The 22,537-nt window shown below is 35.5% G+C and overlaps 1 protein-coding gene across 2 annotated transcripts; it reads right to left on the minus strand.

Moving 5' to 3' along the window:
• Positions 1-961: 961 nt before the first annotated feature.
• On the minus strand, positions 962-22,201 carry CEP76 (centrosomal protein 76). 2 transcript variants are annotated; one of them, XM_030336933.1, is made up of 12 exons: positions 22,080-22,200; positions 20,877-21,032; positions 19,636-19,717; positions 18,824-19,048; positions 16,893-17,078; positions 15,402-15,499; positions 14,699-14,827; positions 9,848-10,036; positions 6,677-6,843; positions 5,200-5,533; positions 2,211-2,428; positions 962-1,808 (listed from the first exon to the last, which is right to left on the minus strand). In XM_030336933.1, the coding sequence occupies exons 1-12, from the start codon at positions 22,140-22,142 to the stop codon at positions 1,670-1,672; spliced, it is 1,986 nt and encodes a 661-aa protein (XP_030192793.1). In that variant the 5' UTR covers positions 22,143-22,200; the 3' UTR covers positions 962-1,669. The 2 variants fall into 2 exon arrangements, with proteins under 2 accessions (XP_030192793.1, XP_030192794.1); XM_030336934.1 differs by lacking the exon at positions 2,211-2,428 and having other exon boundaries at positions 1,700-1,808; positions 22,080-22,201.
• Positions 22,202-22,537: the final 336 nt, after the last annotated feature.

Genomic DNA, 22,537 nt, shown 5'->3' on the forward strand with positions numbered 1-22,537 from the left:
AAAGGTAAATTTTAGGCTACCTCTAAATTTTAATTTTTTTAAAAAACATTAAATCATTTTATTTGCAATGGTGAGGTAAAGTGATGAAAAGAAAAACTTGCACAGGTGCTTTCTTAAGAAGACCAATGGATAAAGCAATTGAATCAAGAACTGTGCACAGAGGTGCTGAATGGACAGTCATAGCTACCACATCATGCAGTTTATTACAAAAAGTGAAACTGCTATAGCTTTTTTAATGTTCACTGTTGCTCTCTTAAAACCTTGCTCAATTTTAGGGGCACCTGGGTGGCTCAGTCAGTTAAGCATCTAACTTCGGTTCAGATCATGATCTTGCAGTTGATGAGTTCAAGCTCCACGTTGGGCTCTGTGCTGACAGCTCAGAGGCTAGAGCCTGCTTTGGATTCTGTGTCTCCCTCTCTCTCTGCCCCTCCCCTGCTTGCACTGTCTCTATCTCTCAAAAATAAATAAACATTAAAAAAAATTTATATATAAAAAAAAGGCTTGCTCGATTTTAAAACAAGTATCAGAAGGAAGTCCCTTACATATGCTTATTTTTCAGTGGCCTCACATAATGATTCTCCCATTTAAAGTAGTTACATATACACTGATGTTTTTATCACAATGAAAAAAGGGAAGAAAGAAAAACAAATGTGGGTTCATAAGATGGAATCCATGAAGAGGCTAATAATGGATCCTTTGACTACAGAAAATCAGCAACAGACTGCAAATATTAATTATAGAAAACAAGGGCACCTGGGTGGCTCAGTTGGTTAAGTGTCCGACTTTGGCTCAGGTCATGATCTCAGAAATCATGAGTTTGAGCCCCGCGTCGGGCTCTGTGCTGACAACTCAGAGCCTGGAGCCTGCTTGTTCTCTGCCCTCTCTCTCTGCCCCTCCCCTGCTTGCACTCTGTCTCTCTTAAAAAAATAAATTAAAAAAAATTAATTATAGAAAACACTTTATCAGTATCATAAAAAAAAGAGTATGATAAATTTTTTCTAAAATACTCAATTCATTTTTATGATAATTCAATCAAATACTTATAAATTATTCATGTACTTTTCTGTGAGTTTTTTTTATTATTAATATTTATGTTTTCGGGTATTAGTTTTTCCTGCTCTTGCATCGAAGTCCTCCCATAAATCCCTGGAAAGTCATAAATATCCCTATAGCCACGGGTAAACCACTAAAGTGATAATTCATCAAGATGTATTTTTACCTAATAAATAAATCTGTTGTGAGGTTAACTTCTATTTATATAAAATAATCCCATTTAAGCTATGAAATATAATGTTCCATATTGACTTTACTATGGCTCAAACCCTCAGACAAATAAGTATCTCTCTGATTGCCTGTTAATGCAAAGAAAACTGGGTAAATTTTATATTCATATTTAAACTACTGAATACCTGTAAACAAAGTAGCATTTATTAAAATAAACACTTAATTTATACTAAATTCCACTCAGATTTATACAAGTTTTTCATTCTTAATTTTTAAATACATACATGATTTTTTTCAAACATTTTCAGTCAGGTATATACAATAGTAAAATATGACATCCAAGCCAGAATATGATTTTTAAAATAATGAACCTCTAAACAGCTAGTAATGTACAATGTGTAAAATTCCAATAAAACACAGGTATATTCTTACAGAAATGTTAGTCCTATAATACTGAGCGATATTTACAAGCAAACATGATCCAAACAGCACATGCAGATTCAGGGTAAGTAAACACTCGGACACGAACTGCCAGTCGCACCTGGTCTCCACGGCAACAGATTATTTCTTCACAGAAAGGAGACCTACAGAAGAAAGATTTATTCAATTAAGAAGTGAACATAGGTTTTACTTTTTTCCAAGTAAGTCAGCATTTAAAATAATTTTGAAAATCCTGTCTCTGCTACCAACAGCCCTGTAATTTTGGTTAAGCTATCCGAAATATAGAACATTTCCTCACAGTGTATAAATTTAAAAAATTACACTAGAAAAGATCAGAAATCTTCAACTAATATTGCACCAAAATCAATGGGAAAATTATCCAACTACCTAGAGCTACATTTCAGACTCACAATCTGTGGCAAGGAAAATAAATCATTATAAAATTTCATTATGTGATTCTAAAATCATTCCTAAAAAACCAGACTAACAGATTGCTAAAACTGCTAAGCCAATAATAACATTTATGAATTCGAAAAGTCATTCACCGAAGACATGTGGCAAATGCACGCCTTGCATTTCTATATACAAAATGTATTGGGAACCCTTTAAATGTGTGACCATCAGGTACAGCCCTCCTTATGGCATCTTGAAATTCTTCATTGCCTGCAGATATACTTGTTGTACGCTCAAATTCATAAGAAGCCAAAGCTGGTGATAAGAGATAGGAAAGCTGGTCTTCCCAAACAGTGGTGAGACCAAGATCCTATAGCAATCAAAAGACAAAAGAAAAAAAGAAAAGGTGAAATACACTAATATTTTAGAAACCAATTGTTAAGTGTTGACTATTTTAACATATTCCAAGAGAAAATTCTTAAAACCTGTCATAATTTTTTAAACTTTCTAGTAACTATTATAAAGACACATGTAAATAAAAAATAAAAGGAACTATAGGTATCTGGTTTTACTTCTTAGAGGAAAAAAATGTTTTTTCTTTTTTTTTAAGTTTATTTATTTTGAGAGAGAGAGAGAGAGAGAGAGAGAGAGAGAGACAGGGCAGAGAGAGAATCTCAAACAGGATCCATGCTGTCAGCGCAGAGCCTGACAAGGGGCTCAATCTCACAACCACGAGATCATGACCTGAGCTGAAATCAAGAGTCAGATACGCTTAACTGACTGAGCTCCCCAGGTACCCCCAACAAAAAATTTTCAATACAATGATGTTAGTAAAGGCTCCAAAATCCTATACTTCCTTAATATCCACTAGAAAAGACCACGTGGAGTAGTCCTACTATGAAAAACATGGTATCACTGAATTTTGAGATCACATTTTATTTGACTTTAAATAATACGATTGAATCTGCTTAATTTGAGAGCTCCAACATAAATTTAACTGTAGTAGGGGAGAAAAGTCAACAAATGAATTGCACGTATAATTAAACTCAAGTATTTATTGAGCATTAACTCTTAAAAAAACACTAACTTTTATACTGTAAAGAGATAAAAAGATGAAAAAGACATGCTATAGGCCCTCAGGGAGTTTAAAACATGTTTCTATGGAATGTTGAAGGCAATTATGATTTCATTTATATACATCAGAGAAACTACAGATATTCAGACACATGACATTTTAAAAACAGTTATAAACATAAAAAACTTCTCAAAATTCTAAATATTTTGATATAATAAATCTCTAGCATTTCTTGATTTTGCATTCAAGGTTTTTACTGGTTCCAAGTGACCTCAAAGGTCCAGTATCATCCATCTATTTCCAGCAGCAAAAGCAAATCTCACTTGCTGATTTACAGGCACTACTAACTTAGTGATCAACACTGGTATCTAGCTCAGTTTTGTTTTGTTTTCTTTTTTTTTTTAATTTTTTAAATTTTTTTGGAGGGGGTGCCTGGATGGCTCAGTTGGTTAAGTGTCTGATTCTTGGTTTCGGCTCAGGTCGTGATCCCAAAGTTGTGGGATCGAGCCCTGGGTCAGGGCTGTCTGTGCAGAGACTGCTTGGGATTCTCTCTCTCCCTCTCTCTGCCTCTCCCCTGCTCACATGCATGCGCTCTCAAAATAAATCAAATAAACTTAAAGAAAATAATAACAAAGAATAATTTTTTTAAGCTTAACTTATTTCGAGACAGAGACCATGCAAGCAGGGAAGGGACTGAGAGAGGAACAGACAGAATCCCAAGCAGGCTCTGCACTGTCAGTACAGAGCCCGAGGTGGGTGGTGAACTGTGAGATCGTGACCTGAGCTGAGATCAAGAGTCAGACGCTTAACCAACCAAGTTACTCAGGCACCCTGTTTTCTTTCTCTATTCAAATTCTTATAATGTAATAAAATACTGGTTTTGTTTGTAAACAAAACCTAAGAAAATTAAAATGCAGTATGAGTGATGGAGGGAAAGGGGCAGTAATGAGGGGCTTTCATTCCCAGCAGTGTAGTGAACTAGATCCTTGAGCAACCTATGCTGAGAACTACAATGCCAGACTAAATATTTTCCAAAATACTTTTAGATGCTTTGATGAATTAGCAAGTAAGTATGGCAGATTTTAGAGGCCAAAGCTAATAGTAACTGGAGCCCAGAAAACATATCTATCAGTTTGCCTTTGATGGCCTCAAGAAACACAGAAAACAGGATTCATCAAAAGGTGAATTAGAAATAAATTTTCTGAGATTCTAGTACTTTATCGGTTATATGTGTTGCAAATAACTTTCCCCATGCCAGTACTGCTCTTTTCAGCCTCTGACTGGTTTATTTTAATGAACAAAAATTCTTAAAAGACACTAATCTTTTATGATTAATGCTTTTTATGTCTTCTTTAATGTACTTTACAAAAGAAATCAAAATGGCTAATAAAGAGGTTTGACCTCATAAGTAATCAGGAAAATGCAAATTAAAGCTAGAAGGATGTAATTTTACATCTACCTAAGTTAGTGTAATAGGAAGAAAAAAACAAACAAAACTAACCTGGAAAAAATGGATATAAAAAATTATAACCCAATATTTTCAATAGGGAATAATACGAATAAGTACTTCACAAAAAAGAAATAAAAACAGTAGTATTTAACAAAATCTGAACTAGTTCACCACTCTTTATTTCTAGAAGGAAGTAATGAATTTTAAAAGTATTGGTGGGGTGCTAGGTGGCTCAGTCAGTTAAGTGACTTGATTTCAGCTCAGGTCAAGAACTCTCGGTCTCACGGTTCCTGAGATACAAGTCCAGCATCGGGGCTGTGCACTGACAGCATGGAGCCTGCTTGGGATTCCATCTCTCTCAAAATAAACTTAAAAGAAAAAACAGTACAAGTATTGGTATATTTGGAAATTTCTGAGTCTCAGAACTTAACTCTCTTGACTCTCAAAACTATAAGCTTCTTAAGGGCAGGAACTCTGCTGCCCTTTGCTTTGTTAAATTTGCTTCGTTCAGGTATAAAAGTGACTGTACTATCCCACCTGCACCCCTCCCAAAATTGTTAAATACATAGACAACTGACAAAAAATGCATGAAACTACTAAGTTCAGTATTAATTACCTTTCTGTGTTCTGACACTAGTAGCCTTAGCTGCATTTCTATTTCATTACTTGTTACTGAAGCATCAATTGTAGATGCACATAGAGGGGGAAAGGGAGGAAGGGATGTTGTAGCTCCTGGGGCACACACAGATTTGATTGCTTCTTCACTCATGGGTTTCCATTTGGATTCATCATTCAAATCAAACACACATATTTCTACTGAGTCAGAGGGCTGACAATTTCCCAGGAACATCTGATGATTGAAAACACAACCAATTGTTCGATATGGGTACAATGGCTTGGGCTGTTCAGCAACTGGAGATTCATCAGGATTGACAGGTTTGTGGATATACCTAAAAGAAGTAAATCATAATTCTATATAATAAGAACTTAAAAATTAAGAAGGCAGCATCTTATTGAGAAAGAAAATTATTTGAACACTTAAGGCCATAACTATTTCCCAAGACTAGAGTTTAATATTTGTTTTTCCTTCTTATATTTCTACAATTACTCTATCTACAGTAATTGTATGGCACATAGTATGATATAAAAATCAACTCTACTCAGGGGGCACTTGGGTGGCTCAGTTGGCTAAGCATTCGACTTCGGCTCAGGTCATGATTTCACGGTTCGTAGGTTCCAGCCTCGCATCAGGCTCTGTGCTGACAGCTCAGAGCCTGGAGCTTGCTTCAGATTCTGTGTGTCCCTCTCTCTCTGCCCCTTCCCCACTCCTGCTCTGTCTCTCTCAAAAATAAATAATAAACATTAAAAATTTTTTTTAATCAACTCTACTTTAACATGAGAATATATTCTATGTATAATCATTAAGATCAAAAACATTCATCTCAGATAATACAATTAAAATAATTTAGCTACATATTATTAGGCATAACTAACCAAAATGATTATCAACCAGGGAAAAATTCAGAAAAAGAAGAAGATGGCCCAGGGCTGAGCCTTTAAGAACTCCAACATTTAAAGACAAGATAAAGGAAAATTGAGAATAGCCAGACAGGAATAATGAAAACTGAAAGTGCTATGGGAGAAGTTAAGGAAAGAAATGATCCTAGCAAGGAGGGAGCACTGAACTCTAAAAAATATGATGACAGAAAAACTAAAAAAAAAAGTATACAGTGGATTTACCAATGTGGAGTTGGTGATATCAAATTTTCAAAAGAAATCATGATTTACAACCTGAGCTTATTTTTAGGCTTGGGGAAAAACATCAGAAAAAGAGTATCTCAATTACACAATTAAAAGTAAAATGTAATTTTTTTTTCCACCAAAATCATGTTGGTAAAGAATATTCTAGGTATATGAATTTTCTTCAAATTTAACAGCTTTTTAACTATAGTAATTTTTTACGTAGTCATCAAAAAGGATCCAATAATAAAAATTATCGGTATGTGCCTTTGGGTACCAATATAAACAAAGAACTTATAATTTAAAACATATGCATCTTCATTTTAATATCCTTGTAAGCTGAATTGACAAACCTGTGTCCCGTTAAACTCTCCCAAAAAGTGACAGTTCCATCAGTTCCACAGGTCATAACCCATGCATGAGGTATTCCTTTTGCCTTAGTCCCAACACACACAAAGGCTTCTAATCCATATCCAAGAAGAAGGCTGCACAGAAGATTAGCATGATCTTCACAGTCACCCTAGAAAATGAAATGAATTTAAGTATTTATTCCTTCACATTGTTTCCTCATCAAATATTCAAATACAAAATTACAATAAAAGGGAATATTAATTTTTTCACTTTTAATCATAAGTCTAGTGTTAAGCTGAAACAATGGTGGGGGGACAAAATACACTAATTTTAGAAGACCCTAAATTATTTTACACAGTCAGTGCTCACAAACCTGATAGTCATAACATGTATACTTTAAGAGAGGGCTTTCAGGGGTGCCTGCCTGGGTGGCTCAGCAGGTTAAGCGTCTGACTTCAGCTCAGGTCATGATCTCATGGTTCATGGTTCAGAAGTCTGAGCCCCACATTGGGCTCTGTGCTGACAGTTCAGAGCCTGAAGCCCACTTTGGATTCTGTGTCTCCCTCTCTCTTTGTCCCTCCCCTGCTCGCCCTCTGTCTCTCTCTCTAAAATAAATAAACATTAAAAATTTTTTTTTTTTTAAAAAGAGAGCTTTCATATCAAAAGTTTATAAAAACTCATAAAACATAGATAGAAATGCAGCAAGATTTAAAGATGATTAGCTAAAGGACATGAACAGACAAGATGACAAATGATACACTAAGAAATGCAAATACATGGGAAAATACTCAAAACAATGAGTTACAGTATCCATATGTAATCATCTTAAGGCAATAAATACTAGGAAAAATGAGAGAACAAAATGCCAACAGTGGCAATAATTATGGTAGATTATATATAATTTTCCCTTCTATTTTCTAAATTTTCTTTGACAATGTTTTATTACTTTCAAATCTTAAAAATGTTATGAAAACCACAAAAATAGAATATATTTTATATTCTATAAAAAAATCAAAATATTAAACAGTAAGGATGCAATTATATTAAGATATGTATTTAAGTGTAGGACTGTGGGTAATTAATATACAAAAGCAAAAATAACAAGTTCAGGGTTAGCATGGGGGATGATTTCTTTCCCCCCAAATTTTGTATTAGTGGCTCTGCACTGATTTTTTTTTTAATGTTTATTTATTTTTTGAAAGAGAGAGAGAGAGAGAGAGAGAGAGAGAGAGAGACAGAGTGTGAGTGGGGGAGGGGCAGAGAGAGAGAGGGAGACACAGAATCCAAAGCAGGCTCCAGGCTCCGAGTGTCAGTACAGAGCCTAACGTGGGGCTTGAACTCACAAGCTGTGAGATCATGACCTGAGCCGAAGTCAGCGGCTCAACCAACTGAGCCACCCAGGTGCCCGTGCACTGCTGTTTTTTTTTATTAACTATACTAAAACCAATAGCATTTTAAAATCATTAATTGACTTTTGAAAAATATAATATCCATCTTTTACACCCAATTTCTATACTGAGATTTTATAGTTTAAAAATTTCAAAGGAAAAATAATACTCCCAAAGATATTCAATGAAAAATTTACTCACAAGAACATCAAAAAATTGGAAGCAAGCCTACTGTAGCCAAGAGAAACAATTACTACAATGGCAAAATAGTTAAGTAGATTTTGTATGTCAACTAAAGAAAACCTTATACGGACAACCATTTTAAAATGGAGATCATAAAAATTATAGCAACACATGGAAAAATGTTCATAGCATAATGTTAAATTATAATGTATAAATTACAGGGCACAAAATTTTATTTATATCTCAATTATAATTATAGAAAGAATGATAAATACACAGGAGAAAAATATAAAAATATAAGAAGAGATGAAAAACCGGCAATAGAATTATATGTGAAATTGCACCTTTACTCTTGTAATGCTGCTGTTTGTGCAAGAATAACTTTTTCAATAATTTTCAAGATTCTAATTTTAAGATATTCTTTCTCTTTAAACAAACTCAGGCGAACATAATAGTGAATCAAAGGGATGATTATTTGCTTTGCAAAAGCATTTTTTACATAATAATTTTAAATATGTACCATTCCTACTATATTTGAAGTTAAAAAGCTAAAATCCATAAACACAACTTTTGGAAACCACAGCTTGAGAATAAATCAAAATAATTTTTTTATAATGTTTAAGTTTTCAATTGTTTTTAAGGTAAAATCCTGACAAATCAATCTCTAATCTTAAATAGGTTCTACTGGATAAGCTTTGCCTTGTGAATGAATACTCATACTATTTATACAACCTCAAACTAAACAAAATTATTTCAAAACAATAAAGAAATTTCTTTTCTTCTGTTTTGGTAGAACTGGAATGCTTACAGATGCTCTCATTTTATATTATCAAATTTTTAGAACACAGATTAGGAAATATCACACACAATCTATAAAATTAGTTTACTGAAATCAATTCATTTAACATCAATAAACTTACACAATTTTTTAAAATAAAAATCAACAATGTGTCTTTTTTAAAAAAAATTGTAATGTTTATTTTTGAGAAAGAGAGAGACACACAGCATGAGTGGGGGAGGGGCAGACAGAGAGGAAGACACAGAATCAGAAGCAAGCTCCAGGCTCCATGCTGTCAGAACAGAGCCCCACGTCAGATTTGAACCCATGAACTGCGAGATCATGACCTGAGATCAACTCAGACGCTCAACTGACTAAGCCACCCAGAAACCCCTACACAAATTCTTAAATATATACTTATATTTGAACTAAACACAATACCATGCAATCCAAGACTTTTTTCCATATTCACTTTGTCCTGCCATTTTCTCTTTTAAAAAAAATGTATCATCTAAGTAGATTTTAACACATGAATAGTTCTGGTCCCAGCGCCATCTCTAATTCACTGTTTAATTTACCTCTATATCTTAATTTCTGACACTATACTACTTGTCTCTACCTCACAAAAATCATATTACACTAAATAAGAAGCTATACAAGAAAATAAAGATGCCAAGGTTTTTCTTTATGTATTGAAAACAAAAGATTCTGACTAGTTCAAACGGACAATATATCCATTTTTCTAAGTTAATTATTTTCAAATGCAATAAATTCACAATAATGAAGATGTACTGGTTTTCAATTCTATTACATATGTAGGATACCTTGTTTCTACAGAGAAAGGCCAGCAGAGTGCACCACTGTTCCTGTTTACCTCCTCCTCCAATAACCGGGGCTCTTTCATAACCAAGGACATTAACAAATCTTGCTGCTTGCCTTGGAGTATCCAAAAGCCTCCCAGCTCGAAGTGGTTTAATATAGGAACAGACTGGTCTATTTATCCCATTTTCATCCTGGGGGAAGAGGGGAAAACACTGTAATGACAGATTAATCATCCCCGATTTTAACACTTTCTTAGAACATATTAACGTGGGATAAAAGAATTCTGGACACCACCACTTATTGAATGCTTACCCTGCATCCAGCACCAGGAAGCTGAGGGCTGTGCATGTAATTTTTCTTTTAGTCCTCTTAACATCTCTTACTGTTTTCATTTTATAAATGAAGAAACTGAAGCTACAGGTGTTATGGAATAGAGCTGGGATTTAAACCCTGAGCTGTCTGACTCCAAAGCTTGTGACAATAAGAACTTGAATTCTCGTGATTCAGCAATCTCACTACTGGATATATATCTGAAGCAACTGAAATCAGTATGTCAAAGAGATATCTGCACATCCATGTTCATTGCAGCATCACTCACAATATCCAAGGTATGGAAACAACTGAAATTTCCTTTAATGGATGAATCAGTAAAGAAAATGTGATATTACATATACAACAGAGTATCATTCAGCTATAAAAAAGGAGATCCTGCTATTTATGACAACATGGACATATCTGAAGAGTATTATGCCAAATGAAATAAGCCAAACAGAGAAAGACAAATCTTGTATGGTGGTTGTCACTTACATGTAGAACCTTAAAACAAAACAAAACAAAACAAATCAAAGGTTCATTTCAAGAAATAGAGAATAGAATGGTTGGGAAGAGGGAGGAATAGGGGAGATGTAGGCTAAAGGGTACAAATTTTTAGTTACAAGAAGAGTAAGTTCTGACGATCTAACGTACAGCATGATGAGTAGTTAATACAGTAAACTTGAACGTTGCTGAGAATAGACCTTGAGCATCCTCACCGCACAAAAGAAGAGTTAACTATGTGAGGTGATGGATGTGTTCATTATCTTAATTTTGGTAGTAATTCCACAACATATATGTATATCAAGTCATTATGTCATGCACTTTAAATATATACAATTATATGCGTCAAGTATCCTTCAATAAAACTGAAAAAAAAAAAAAAAAAAAAAAGAACTCCTCTGAAAACAGAATAGGCAAGTGGGTAGGGGATGGAGAGGGGCTCTAAGCCAAACTATTCTTTCATATTATCATACAGAATTTAATACTATGTATTCAAACAATAGCTTTTCTGATTTACTGACACAACAACAAATTATCATAGCTCATTTTGTTTGTTTCCGTTACACTTGGAGATCCACAGGAAACAACGATTTGTTAACCAAGTCAACTGAAAGCAGAGTTTCGAAAATCATTTTAGAAAAACATCTTACATTTCAAATACAGAATATATCCTAGGAGTTGAGCTAAAGAGCTACGGTGCATACAAAAGTCTCTGATGACTGTCTACCACTATGCTTTTAGAGTTAATATTATAAAAGCCCACATTTCCCTTAACTTCTTGATTACTGAGATGACAAAGTCAAAGGTCTACTTTCTATTCAAAATTCAAAGACAACACTCTCTATTATGGCAAGGCTCCTCAGAAATAAGACCTAACTCAGCCAACAGAAACATCATCTGTTCGAATTATCGGAACTATAGATGTCTTTTCTACACCACAAAAACATCACTTCTCCAATATAATCTCATACTTTAGCAATAAAAAAAAATCCTATCATTTTCATTTAATTATAATGAGAAAGTCCATGAATTCTTATATGATGCAGAGCAAAATGTTATGATTTCACTCATAAGTATGGTCCTCAACTCTAAAAGGCACTGATTTTTTCCCCTGTCCTCTCCCACCCCACTGTACCTCCTGGCTCAAACACATCCATGGTAGTCTCTAAGTCTCCATCTCCCCCATGCTATCTTAGGAATCAGAAAGAGACAGAATGAAGGGATCAGTTGAAACAAAACAAAACAAAACCTCAAATAGAATGAAGAACCAAAGACAGATAAAGAAAATAAGGAAGAGAGACAGGAAAAGGAAGGAGATTTAAGCATAGGGTATTTCAAGGTACTCATTTTTTTTTTTTAATGTTTATTTATTTATTTTGAGAGAGAGAACAAGTGTGCACGTGGGGGTGGGGGGGGCACAGAGAGTGGAGACAGAGAGACAGAGAATCCTAAGCAGGCTCTGTACTGTCAGCACAGAGCCCCACATGGGACTCAATCCCACAAACCCTGAGATCATGACCTGAGCCAAAACTAAGAGTCTGACTCTCAACTAAATGAGCCACCCAGGCACCCCACAAGGTACTCATTTTTAAAACAGAAAATCATGATTCTAATTTTAGAGACAAGTAGAAAACTACTACTTGGATTTCTTTTATGTTAACTCATTAACTCAGTATTATTGTTAATCTAGTGTAGTATGAGAATATTAAGTCCTGAAATCACAATCTCAACATTAAAAAGATAATCTCAATCCTCAAGTGATTTATAACATTTTCCTAAAATTTAATGGCCTCAAAGATCAACTTCTATAACTTTTTAAAAATTTCTTGCACTAGAAAATTTAAAAGCTATGATTAAGTTAATTACTATTGTACTGTAGCAAAACAAGCAAGGGAGGGAGAAAAAGTACAATGATTATTAAATGTAATGACTCTGAGGATTCCACAGATGTTTGGTTAGGATAAAGGTAATTAACTGAGTTCCTGAGTAAGCCATTTAGTCCTATTCTTACAACTCCACTAATAGGGAAGGCATGAGCACCTAAAAAGTGGATGCATTTGCCCTAAATCAATCATCAATAGTAGCAGCTTAGAATACAAATATATCCTATGTTTCATTACAGCAATATTTCCTATAAATGTCCCCATAAACTAAATGTCTTGAAAATTTCAATATTTCAGCTTCTAAACCTGCACTGTCCACTAAGAATTAAGAATTTCCACTAAGAATGCCACCAACCCTATGTGGCTATTTAAATTTTAATTAAAATTAAGTAAGATTTAAAATTCAGTTCTTTATTGCATCGACCATATTCTGCATGCTCAATAGCACAATGGCTACCATACTGGACAGCAGAGAACATTTCCATCACTCCAGAAGGATAGTACTGTTGTAAACTATTTCTTCTTGTGTCTGAAAGCAATGGAAATTCATTTTCAGACCATGTATAATTTAATATTATATATTATGTTATATATAAATATAATTTAATTATATTATATAATAATATTCTTTTGTTTAAAACTATAGTTTTTGTGATTGGATTGACTGCCTTAAGTAACTGGTGCTCCTTAATTTCCTATCTAATCAAATATAGAAAGCAGCAGCAAAAAACACTTCTGGGGAATAGCAGTAAGATAAACAGTTTATTTACTCTCTCTATATAGAGAGAGGTGGTCCCATCAAGCTAAAAAAGCACTAGGCAAAAGTGCAACTTAATAAAGTCTCCAAGACTGAGTTGCTGTTTGATCTTAGGAAAGATTCTTCATTCCTTTATCCCTTATACTGCTTATTTTTACAAAAGTGGCAATGCCTGACAAATTGACAATCTCATATGGTTACCATGAAACTAATGACCTATGTGGTTCAAATATTCTTACAATGAATTTTAAGAGACGAGAACTTGTTTAAGTAATATTTTCTGCATGAAAATCCCCATTCCCTGATTTGCTTAACTGCATATCTCAACCTCTTCCTCCTCCTCTTTCATTTGTCATTTCTTTGATCCACTTCCTCACCCACCCAGTCTTCTTCTGGTCCCAGATTCCACATGGCAATGAATCTCACCTCAGACTAAATAGACAGTAAAGAGCCAGTTATATTTTGACTGGTTTCTCTCCACCCCATCCTGATGTCACTGCCACCTCACCTGCCCAAACAATGTACAGACAATGCGATCAGAAAGTGAGAAACCTTTTCCCTCATTTCCACCACTCATCAACTAGGCTCTCCGATTCCTAAGCTCCTCATCTAGAAATTGAACCACTCTTAGCCCATCCCAGGGTAAAGCTAGACAAATGCACAGGATTTGAGATATGTTACTCAAAATAACACCATACTATACTCATATAAAAGCATCTATAAAACACTGAATACATATAAAATATTTGAATGGTTCCTCAGAATTACACAAATTAAGGATCTGATCATATATTTTATGCTGATTTGTTAATGAGAGAAAATGGGCATGGGATACAAGAAAAAACAGAGGCAGAGATATATAATTGAAATGATGCAGTTAAATATGACTAGTCACTGGCTCAGATGTATTGGCTAAATAAAATTATTACATGTAACACTGTCTTTAAAAAAATACCCTAACAACATATATGTCTAAGCATATATGCCCAAAGCCCCAATTCTGCACATGAAAACTAATACCACAAAGTATCCTAGTAGTTAATTATTTAGTACTAAGTATCAGTCAGGGACACACTCCAAGTTAAACAAAATGGGTTTTCATCTGTTTTAAATCAAATACATTAAAAAAGGTTTTAAAAAGGAATTGAAAATGAAAACCAAATTAAAACAAAGATTATGTTATGTTACTCACCTACTTAGTAAAAGAGAGTATCACAAAATCAGCATTCTATTTTTACAAATAAACTTCCATTTGTCTGGAATAAATACATTTTACAAATTCAACTTTATACATATATGAAATTTACATACACGAAATTTACATATATATGAAATTTACATATACAACAGTAAATCTCAAATACAGATGTGAACCTTTCCCAATGCAAATTACAAACCTGTGCAAAAATCTTAACCAGCCGGGAGTTGTGTGAGGGTCGAATCTGCAAATATTCTCTCCACCACTGCTTAGCATATACAAGAAATAATCGTTCTTTCTCTGCAGTTTTCTGACGTTCCAAAGCAAGCTTGAAATTTAAAAAATATATTTTTTCAATTTCTATTTCTTCTCCTTAATTAAATACCGTAACAATTCTACATACTGCTCCCCATCTCTACCACTACCCTAATCTAAACCACCATCATTGTCATCATTTGTAAGAGCCCCTGACTTCCCAGTTTAATTTTTCTTTGAGAGAGAGCATGTGCATGTGCACATACACACACGTGTGTGTACCAGCTGGGAGGGGTAGAGAGAGAAGGAGAGAGAATTCCAAGTAGGCTCTACGCTGTCAGTGCAGAGCCCGACGCGGGGCTCCATCTCAAGTGTGAGATGACCTGAGCCAAAACCAAGAGTTGGCACTCAACTGAGCCACCCAGAAGCCCCTGACTTCCCTGTTTCTGCATACCCTCTCTACAATCTGGTCTACATATATTAGTGATCTTTATTCTCCCAAGACAAAAATTTAATAATCATATTGTCATTCTCTTGCTTAAAACTAATAAATGATAATTTTCTAAGAAAACACTGTCTAGGATCAACAGGTAAATATACAACTATGAAAACAAATACACAAAGAAAAGAAATTCAGAATTATTTACCTGTGTGTTCACTACTTCTTGAGATAATGTTTGATTGAGTGGTGGGTACATCTCAAGTTTTATATTTAAAATTCCCACAGAAACTTTTGATTCTGTGCCTATAAATATAAATATTTAGAACTTCAGAGGTTTCAAAACTATGTATACTTAGTCAACCAAAGTCCAACCAAAATAATTTAAGAATTTTGTGTTTCCACTTACATGAAATAGGTAATATTCAACATCACCTTTAATATTCATATTATTTGAGCCAGATCAAATTATTTTTATTTTGTACAAAGGCCTTTATCTAATTATAAGATTACCCATTTTCTGACCTTCCTAATCACATTTTAAGGGACTTTTGGGATCTAATTGATTTGGGATTCTTAATTTTTAATCTCATTAAATGTACGCCAACATTTACATTAAAAACAAAGTCAAAACAACTGTTAAAATCTCACGCTCAGAAAATATTTATACTCTGTCATCCAAAGTAATTCCCATTTATTTCTTCCCATTTTTCACATCACCTGTGAGTACAAATTTTCAATCCTTGCTTGGATTTAAGGAATCAGAAAACAAATACACTTTATACCAGAACTATTTACTATTTCATTGGTGAATCACTTGTTTCTTGGTCATTATTATGATAATCATGTTAGGCCTATATTTGAAGACAAATAATGGGTATCTCTTTTGAAAATAAATATCCCACATAAATTTTTTTCCCCTACTTTCTATTTAAGGAAAAACACATTCTGGGTCTGACTTACCAAAATCTAAAGTACTAAAGCTATACTGTCCACAAGCCAGGTTTGATTCTGTGACTTAGTTTCAATACCAAACTAATTCCCTTACAGGTTATGCATAAAATACTGGCAGGTTTCATTTTGTTTTTCACTGTTATTAGCAAATACAGTATGTATTATACATCAAGAAGTACGAAAGAGTCCAAGGAGACAATGGTAAGACAGGCACCACCTCTGTCCTCAAAGAGTACTATTCACTCACTGATCCTGTCAATGAGCAAGTTAACACTTCTTTGAGTCCCACATTCCCACATGTAACAGGATGGAAGAATATCAACTCCACATCTGAATTACTGCTGTAGGAAGACACTAGTACTAATGGGGATGCACCGAACATCGGAGTGTGCTGAACTATAAGATTTTTGCATATGCATACATGCATGTGTGTGAAAAATCTTAATTTTCTTTACAGCCTTACATATTATCAGATCGATATGGAGAGGAGAAAAAAGCTATCAAAATTTCTCTATTCATTTCCCACAAAAATTTTTTTCCTTAAGACAAGGTCAGATTGACTGTGAAGTTCTATAGTCATAGCACACTTCAAGACATTTCCTAAGACTGTAATACTGGAGTCCAACTGTAATTCTAATGAAATTTTTACATGTTTCCTTCCTGGGTTATAAAGGCATTCGGAAAACATAAAATGTATTTACAAACAAACTGGTTACAAAAAGGTAACAGTGATTAGTTATCATACCTACACCCATAAGTTCCACAGTAAGACTGGTCACTCCATTTTCTGAGCCCAAAACTGATCGCCATTCAAGAAAATAGGATGCTACTAAAGTAGTCTCACCAAATATGTCTGTTTTGATTAGCACCATATGAACTGGATCGCTTATTGATAACATTGTTGTTGAATCAGCCATTCTAGTTCCATCACCTGGCAACATAAACCAAACAAATGCACCACATTACATATTCCATTATGGCCAACACAGAACAGTTCTATTGCAAAGAATACTAATAACAAACTTACATAAAACCAAATGAAATAATTCAGTAATGCCTCAGAAAGTATACAACAAATTATTAAAAAAGTACTATCCCAAATTTGTCACTAACTTTTGAGAAAACTAGAATAATTGTGATGAGTCATCTAGTTACTCAATGCATATCAGGGTTTTTCATCCCTAAGAGATAAGTCTGTTCTTTAAAAGTACTTAACTAGGGACGCCTGGGTGGCTCAGTTAGTTGAGCATCCAATTCTTTTTTTTTTTTTTAATTTTTTTTTTCAACGTTTATTTATTTTTGGGACAGAGAGAGACAGAGCATGAACGGGGGAGGGGCAGAGAGAGAGGGAGACACAGAATCGGAAACAGGCTCCAGGTTCTGAGCCATCAGCCCAGAGCCTGACGCGGGGCTCGAACTCACGGACCGCGAGATCGTGACCTGGCTGAAGTCGGACGCTTAACCGACTGCGCCACCCAGGCGCCCCGAGCATCCAATTCTTGATATCAGTTTGGGTCATGATCTCTCAGTTCATGAATTTGCAGCCCACATCAAGCTCTGCATTCACAGCACAGAGCCTGCTTGGGATTCTGTCTCCCTTTCTCTCTGCCCCACCCCTGTGTGCACACACACACTCTCTCTCAAAAATAAATAAGACAGGGGCGCCTGGGTGGCGCAGTCGGTTAAGCGTCCGACTTCAGCCAGGTCACGATCTCGCGGTGCGTGAGTTCGAGCCCCGCGTCAGGCTCTGGGCTGATGGCTCGGAGCCTGGAGCCTGTTTCCGATTCTGTGTCTCCCTCTCTCTCTGCCCCTCCCCCATTCATGCTCTGTCTCTCTCTGTCCCAAAAATAAATAAACGTTGAAAAAAAAAAAAATTTTTTTTAAAAAAATAAATAAGATAAACTTAAAAAAAAATAAACAAAAGCACTTAACTAAAATCTACCATAATAAAAAGCCTTCAAATATGTCAACATTAACCCCTAAACTACCTTTATCCCTAAACCTCCAGAAATAATCACTGTATTATCTACACAAAACTGAAAGATTGGCACCTTGGAGCCAGCATGTGAAGCCATTAACAGCCTAATTAAGGCAACATTTTTCACGAGGGGAAAAAAATATTTTTCATAGTGTATTAACCATCTTAGGTAATCTAAAATTCTAAAGGTATAATTCTGTAACTTTGCTAAATTTGCTAACCAAAACATAAAATACATTTACAGAAGCTATGTAAAATAATTATAGGAATCAACTATCACAACTTTAAAATTATGAGAATTATAGATTCCCATCTAAACTTTTTTTATTTTTGAAAGTTATGTAACATCATAAATCTAGCCATCTTTTATAAATGAGTAGAATCATGACTCATCCTCCAATATATCTTCAGCACTTGCCTAGTACTGTATAATGCACCGAATAGGCATTTAAGTGTTTATTACAAAAGAAGCAACCATTAAAGCAGTAAAAAAATAATCTTCAAGGAAAACTAAGTAGCAGAAAATAAAGTAAGAAGGCGGGTGGAAGTAGATTTTATAAAAAAGAGGGGAGAAAAAAACACCTAGGGAGATTTACTCATTTTAAATCTCTCATTACAGCAAAAGTCTTATGGTTGTTCTGCAATAAAACCTAACAAAGATTTACTCAATTAAATGACAATTTATTATTGCTTCTTACCCAAGCTTTCTCTGTGTACTTCAAGTAAAAAGCCATCATGAAAATCTGGTTCACAGGCACATGGAACAGGTTTAGAACGAAAACGTTGGTTTCGAAAATGTAAACATAAAGTAAAGGTTGAACAAACTTGTCCCGGTAAAGGCTCAGGTTCTTGTAGATGTTCCAAGAAAGCTTTTCCACCCAAAACCTGAAGGTAAAGATACCTCCGTGTTGGATCAATATTAGCTGTAAAGTGTAGCAATATATATGAGGAAACTGCCAAATAACTTAAGGAATGTGATCAAGACAATAGGAAATAATAACTTGACAGAAATAAAATCAAAGACTAAATAAAGAAAAAGTAACACATTTACTGTATACCAGGACCATTTGCAACCAGGGAAGAATAGATACATAATAAAATATTTTTATCTGAGTTTATATGCTGGCTACTCTCTCCCAGCTAGAAAGGAGTCAGAGCCAATGCTTAAGAAATCTACTTTTTAGTTGCTTATCCAACACTCCTTCACCTCCACAAACTCAGACAAAGTAATTACCATTAAAAGACTGTACAGTGTTTATAAAATACATTATTAAAACATGAGCAACAGGTGATCCTGTTTTTGCTTCCACTCTGCTACATGTTAAATCTTCTGACATAATACACACTTCATGCAAAACAGAATCTAAGTTTTTTTGGATGATTAATCATAAAAATATTAGTATCTCATTCCAGAAAGAAAAAATGTTTTCTATCAAATACCAAACACTATAGCACATCAATATGTAGTACTATCCAAAATGAAATCAATGTTAAAAAGAAATACACATACTTTTTTTTAACAAGGTTGATTGTCTATCAGTGAAACAAACAGGTTGTTTTGGAGAGGAAGGGAGTTCTTGATCAACACTGTCCTAGAAAGGCAGAAAAAAATGAAAACAAATTAGAAAAAATATAACTAAGCAAGGGAATGGCAACAATGGAACTAAGTAAATAGTATAAAGCCCCCCTCAAGGAAACTTTTCCCAGCCTAATTAAATAATTACATAATTAAAATAATGAAAAGTCTGCAAAAAAGGTGGTGTTACTGGTCACTCCTAAAGTTTGATAAGTAATTAAACAGCCTTCAACCAATGTCCACAGAATGCTAAAAACAAATTCTTAATGTCTTAAACAAGGGTAAACTTTTTCTAAACCTAACATTTGCCTTATGATTCTACCATGAACTAATTTTAACAAGGAAATGACATTCACATAGCAGAAGCTGTTACTGGGTCAATTTTTAAACAAATGGGTTAATAAACCTCAAAAACCAAAAAAAGAGGCTGTATTAAAAAACTTATTCCCTGATGTATTATGTAGTCCATCCAATTTTTACATTATAATACCCAGATATTGAGGTCACAGTTTCTCATTATTGCCTCATTTTCAAAAGACCTACTTACTAATTTGTGCACTGAGAGACTATCATCCCATTACTGACCTATTTGTATGAAGAGATTTGAAGGTTCTTATGCAATCATTTTTTTAAAGAAATTGATAATTTGTTAATCACAATGGAGTTCCAAAAGAATGTATTAAAAAAAAAATATGCCTAATCAAAAACGTTATAGAACAATACTAGTGAAAAAGAACTAGGTTATGGTGACCTAATTTAACTAAAATATGTATACTTAAAGTTACAGAACCAGAGAATAACAATAGAAAATTCTGTAGAGAGAGCAATATGGTATGTAACTCCAATCTCACTGATACATAATCCTACTTGCTATTTTTCAAGGGTAGAGTTAGCTTATATTTGAAGTAAAGATAGTATTAGGGAAAATGATCTTATTCATTTTTTTAACATTTTATTTCATTTATTTAATGTTTTAAAGTTTATTTAAAGATTTTACTTTTTAAGAAATCTCTATACCCAATGTAAGACTCCAAACCACAAGAGTTGCATGCTCTCCCCCAAATTGTCTCATTTTAAAGTGGTTTTCCTAAAAAGAGGCCCCAAATATGGACCCTATAAGTGGCATTAAGCATGAGAACATACTCTCAAAATCTTTCCCCTAAAAGATTACTCACAGTAACAAAATTAAGTTCTTTCATCACATCATCAATGATTCCCCGACGTCTAAGGGCTTTGATCAAATCTTCAGTTGATAACTGTTGTTGATCAGGTGCCAATTCTTCCCGTATTGTCTCAGCAAGGATTTCTCTTATTCTGCCATGGACATCCATCTACGTAGAAAACTCGAATTACCATTTACATTACAAAGTCATCAAACATTGCCAATCAGCTAATTTCTTTCTAAAACACCCAAAGGAAAAAAAAAATGATGGGAGAGTAGATAGATAAAATTCAGGAAGGCTTCTCAAGATAATAGTAAATGTAAAATTGTTACCAGAATTCAATAAGAATAAAGGTTAAGATTTTTAAAAGGAAGAAAACCAAAAAAAAAATTTAGGATGATTTTTTTTTTTTTTAGTACAAATTCTAGGAATAATTTCAGCTGGTTATCTGCTACCTTTGTTATCAGTTCCCCACAAATAACATTCAACCAAAGCAGACCTTTTGAAAGAGAATTGTTGTATAATCAAAAGAATACAAACCTGGAGAACCTCAAAGTCTGCTTATTAGATGTGACCCTGAGTTAACTTATTCACCCTTTATGAATCTGGAAAAAAAATAATGCCCTGCCAAGACCACATTGCGAGGCTTAGCCAAAAAATGCTGAACACTGAGCAGAAAGCCTGGCAAGTGTACAATAAACCGTAGCTTTTATTATTTCAGATTACTGCATTCAGTTGAGCACCTCAACAATGTTCTCCTTGAGCTTCGAAACATCACAAACGCTTTTCGTTGCAAGTCCTTCAGTAACTTCCCTTTCATGACTTCTTTAAGAATTGCTGATTTGGTTCAACTTGAAAGACACAAGTTTCACCCTTAAAGTAATTCCAATTCCAGACCTCTGAATATACACCTGCTCCAAACACAACTTGTACTCGATCTGATCTCCAGAAACAGCTGTGCTATCACTCTCCCACGTTCCGTCACCTCAAACTCTCACTAGCACTTGCCGGCATTGTTGTCTTTCAGCGAGGCTAGAGAGCGGCCCCGGCTGGACACCCGGAGACGGCCCAGCCGTGCTCTGCGCCCCAGAGCCTGCGCTCGTGTCCCCGGCAAACAGGCGCCGCCGTCGGTCGGGCCTCGGGATGCCAGGTCGGGCGCTCAGGACCAAAGGCGGGCGGAGAGGCCCGGTCTCGCCCGGCGCCCGCGGCCCTCACCTTGCTCAGCTGCTGGTGGATGAGCTGCTTCAGCTCCGAGGCTTTCTCCGGCGGCAGCGACATGCTGGGGCCAGCGCCTCACCGCGCTTCTCCCCGCCTCGGGCGCTCCCCGGCCAGCCCCGGAGTGCCAGACGCGGCAGAGCAGAGCCGGCGCGACCGCCGGCCTCGCGCAGCTCCCCGGGGGCGCGACGCCGCGTCAGGCCGGGCTGGGCGGGAGCCGAAGCGGCGGCTGCGGCGGCGGCTGCGGCTCTCAACTGTTGCTTTCAAACGGCGCGGACTACCAAGCCTCGGGCTGCCCCCAGCCCTGCCTGACCACCTCCACCTGCCGCTCCCCTCCCTCGGGGTCGCCACCCAGCAACCTCAGCGCTCCCCATCGCCCTGCCCTGCCGGGGTCTCCGCAGGCGCTGCCGACCCCCATCACTTCCCCACTCGCGGGCCCCTTCCGCACTGCGGACCGG

The sequence above is a fragment of the Lynx canadensis genome, chromosome D3 (assembly GCF_007474595.2).
Source record: "Lynx canadensis isolate LIC74 chromosome D3, mLynCan4.pri.v2, whole genome shotgun sequence".
NCBI classification, from domain to species: domain Eukaryota; kingdom Metazoa; phylum Chordata; class Mammalia; order Carnivora; family Felidae; genus Lynx; species Lynx canadensis.

Bases quoted from the DNA above. Each gene is read 5' to 3' on its own strand.
- CEP76 (XM_030336933.1), bottom strand. From the start codon at position 22,142: ATGTCGCTGCCGCCGGAGAAAGCCTCGGAGCTGAAGCAGCTCATCCAC. The intron at 10,037-14,698 runs GTTTGTAATTTG...CTCTTCCCCCAG, and splicing joins TGGTTAAGATTTTTGCACAG to GATGAAAATGGGATAAATAG. The intron at 1,809-2,210 runs GTGAATGACTTT...TTTCTTCTGTAG, and splicing joins GCATTTGCCACATGTCTTCG to GTCTCCTTTCTGTGAAGAAA.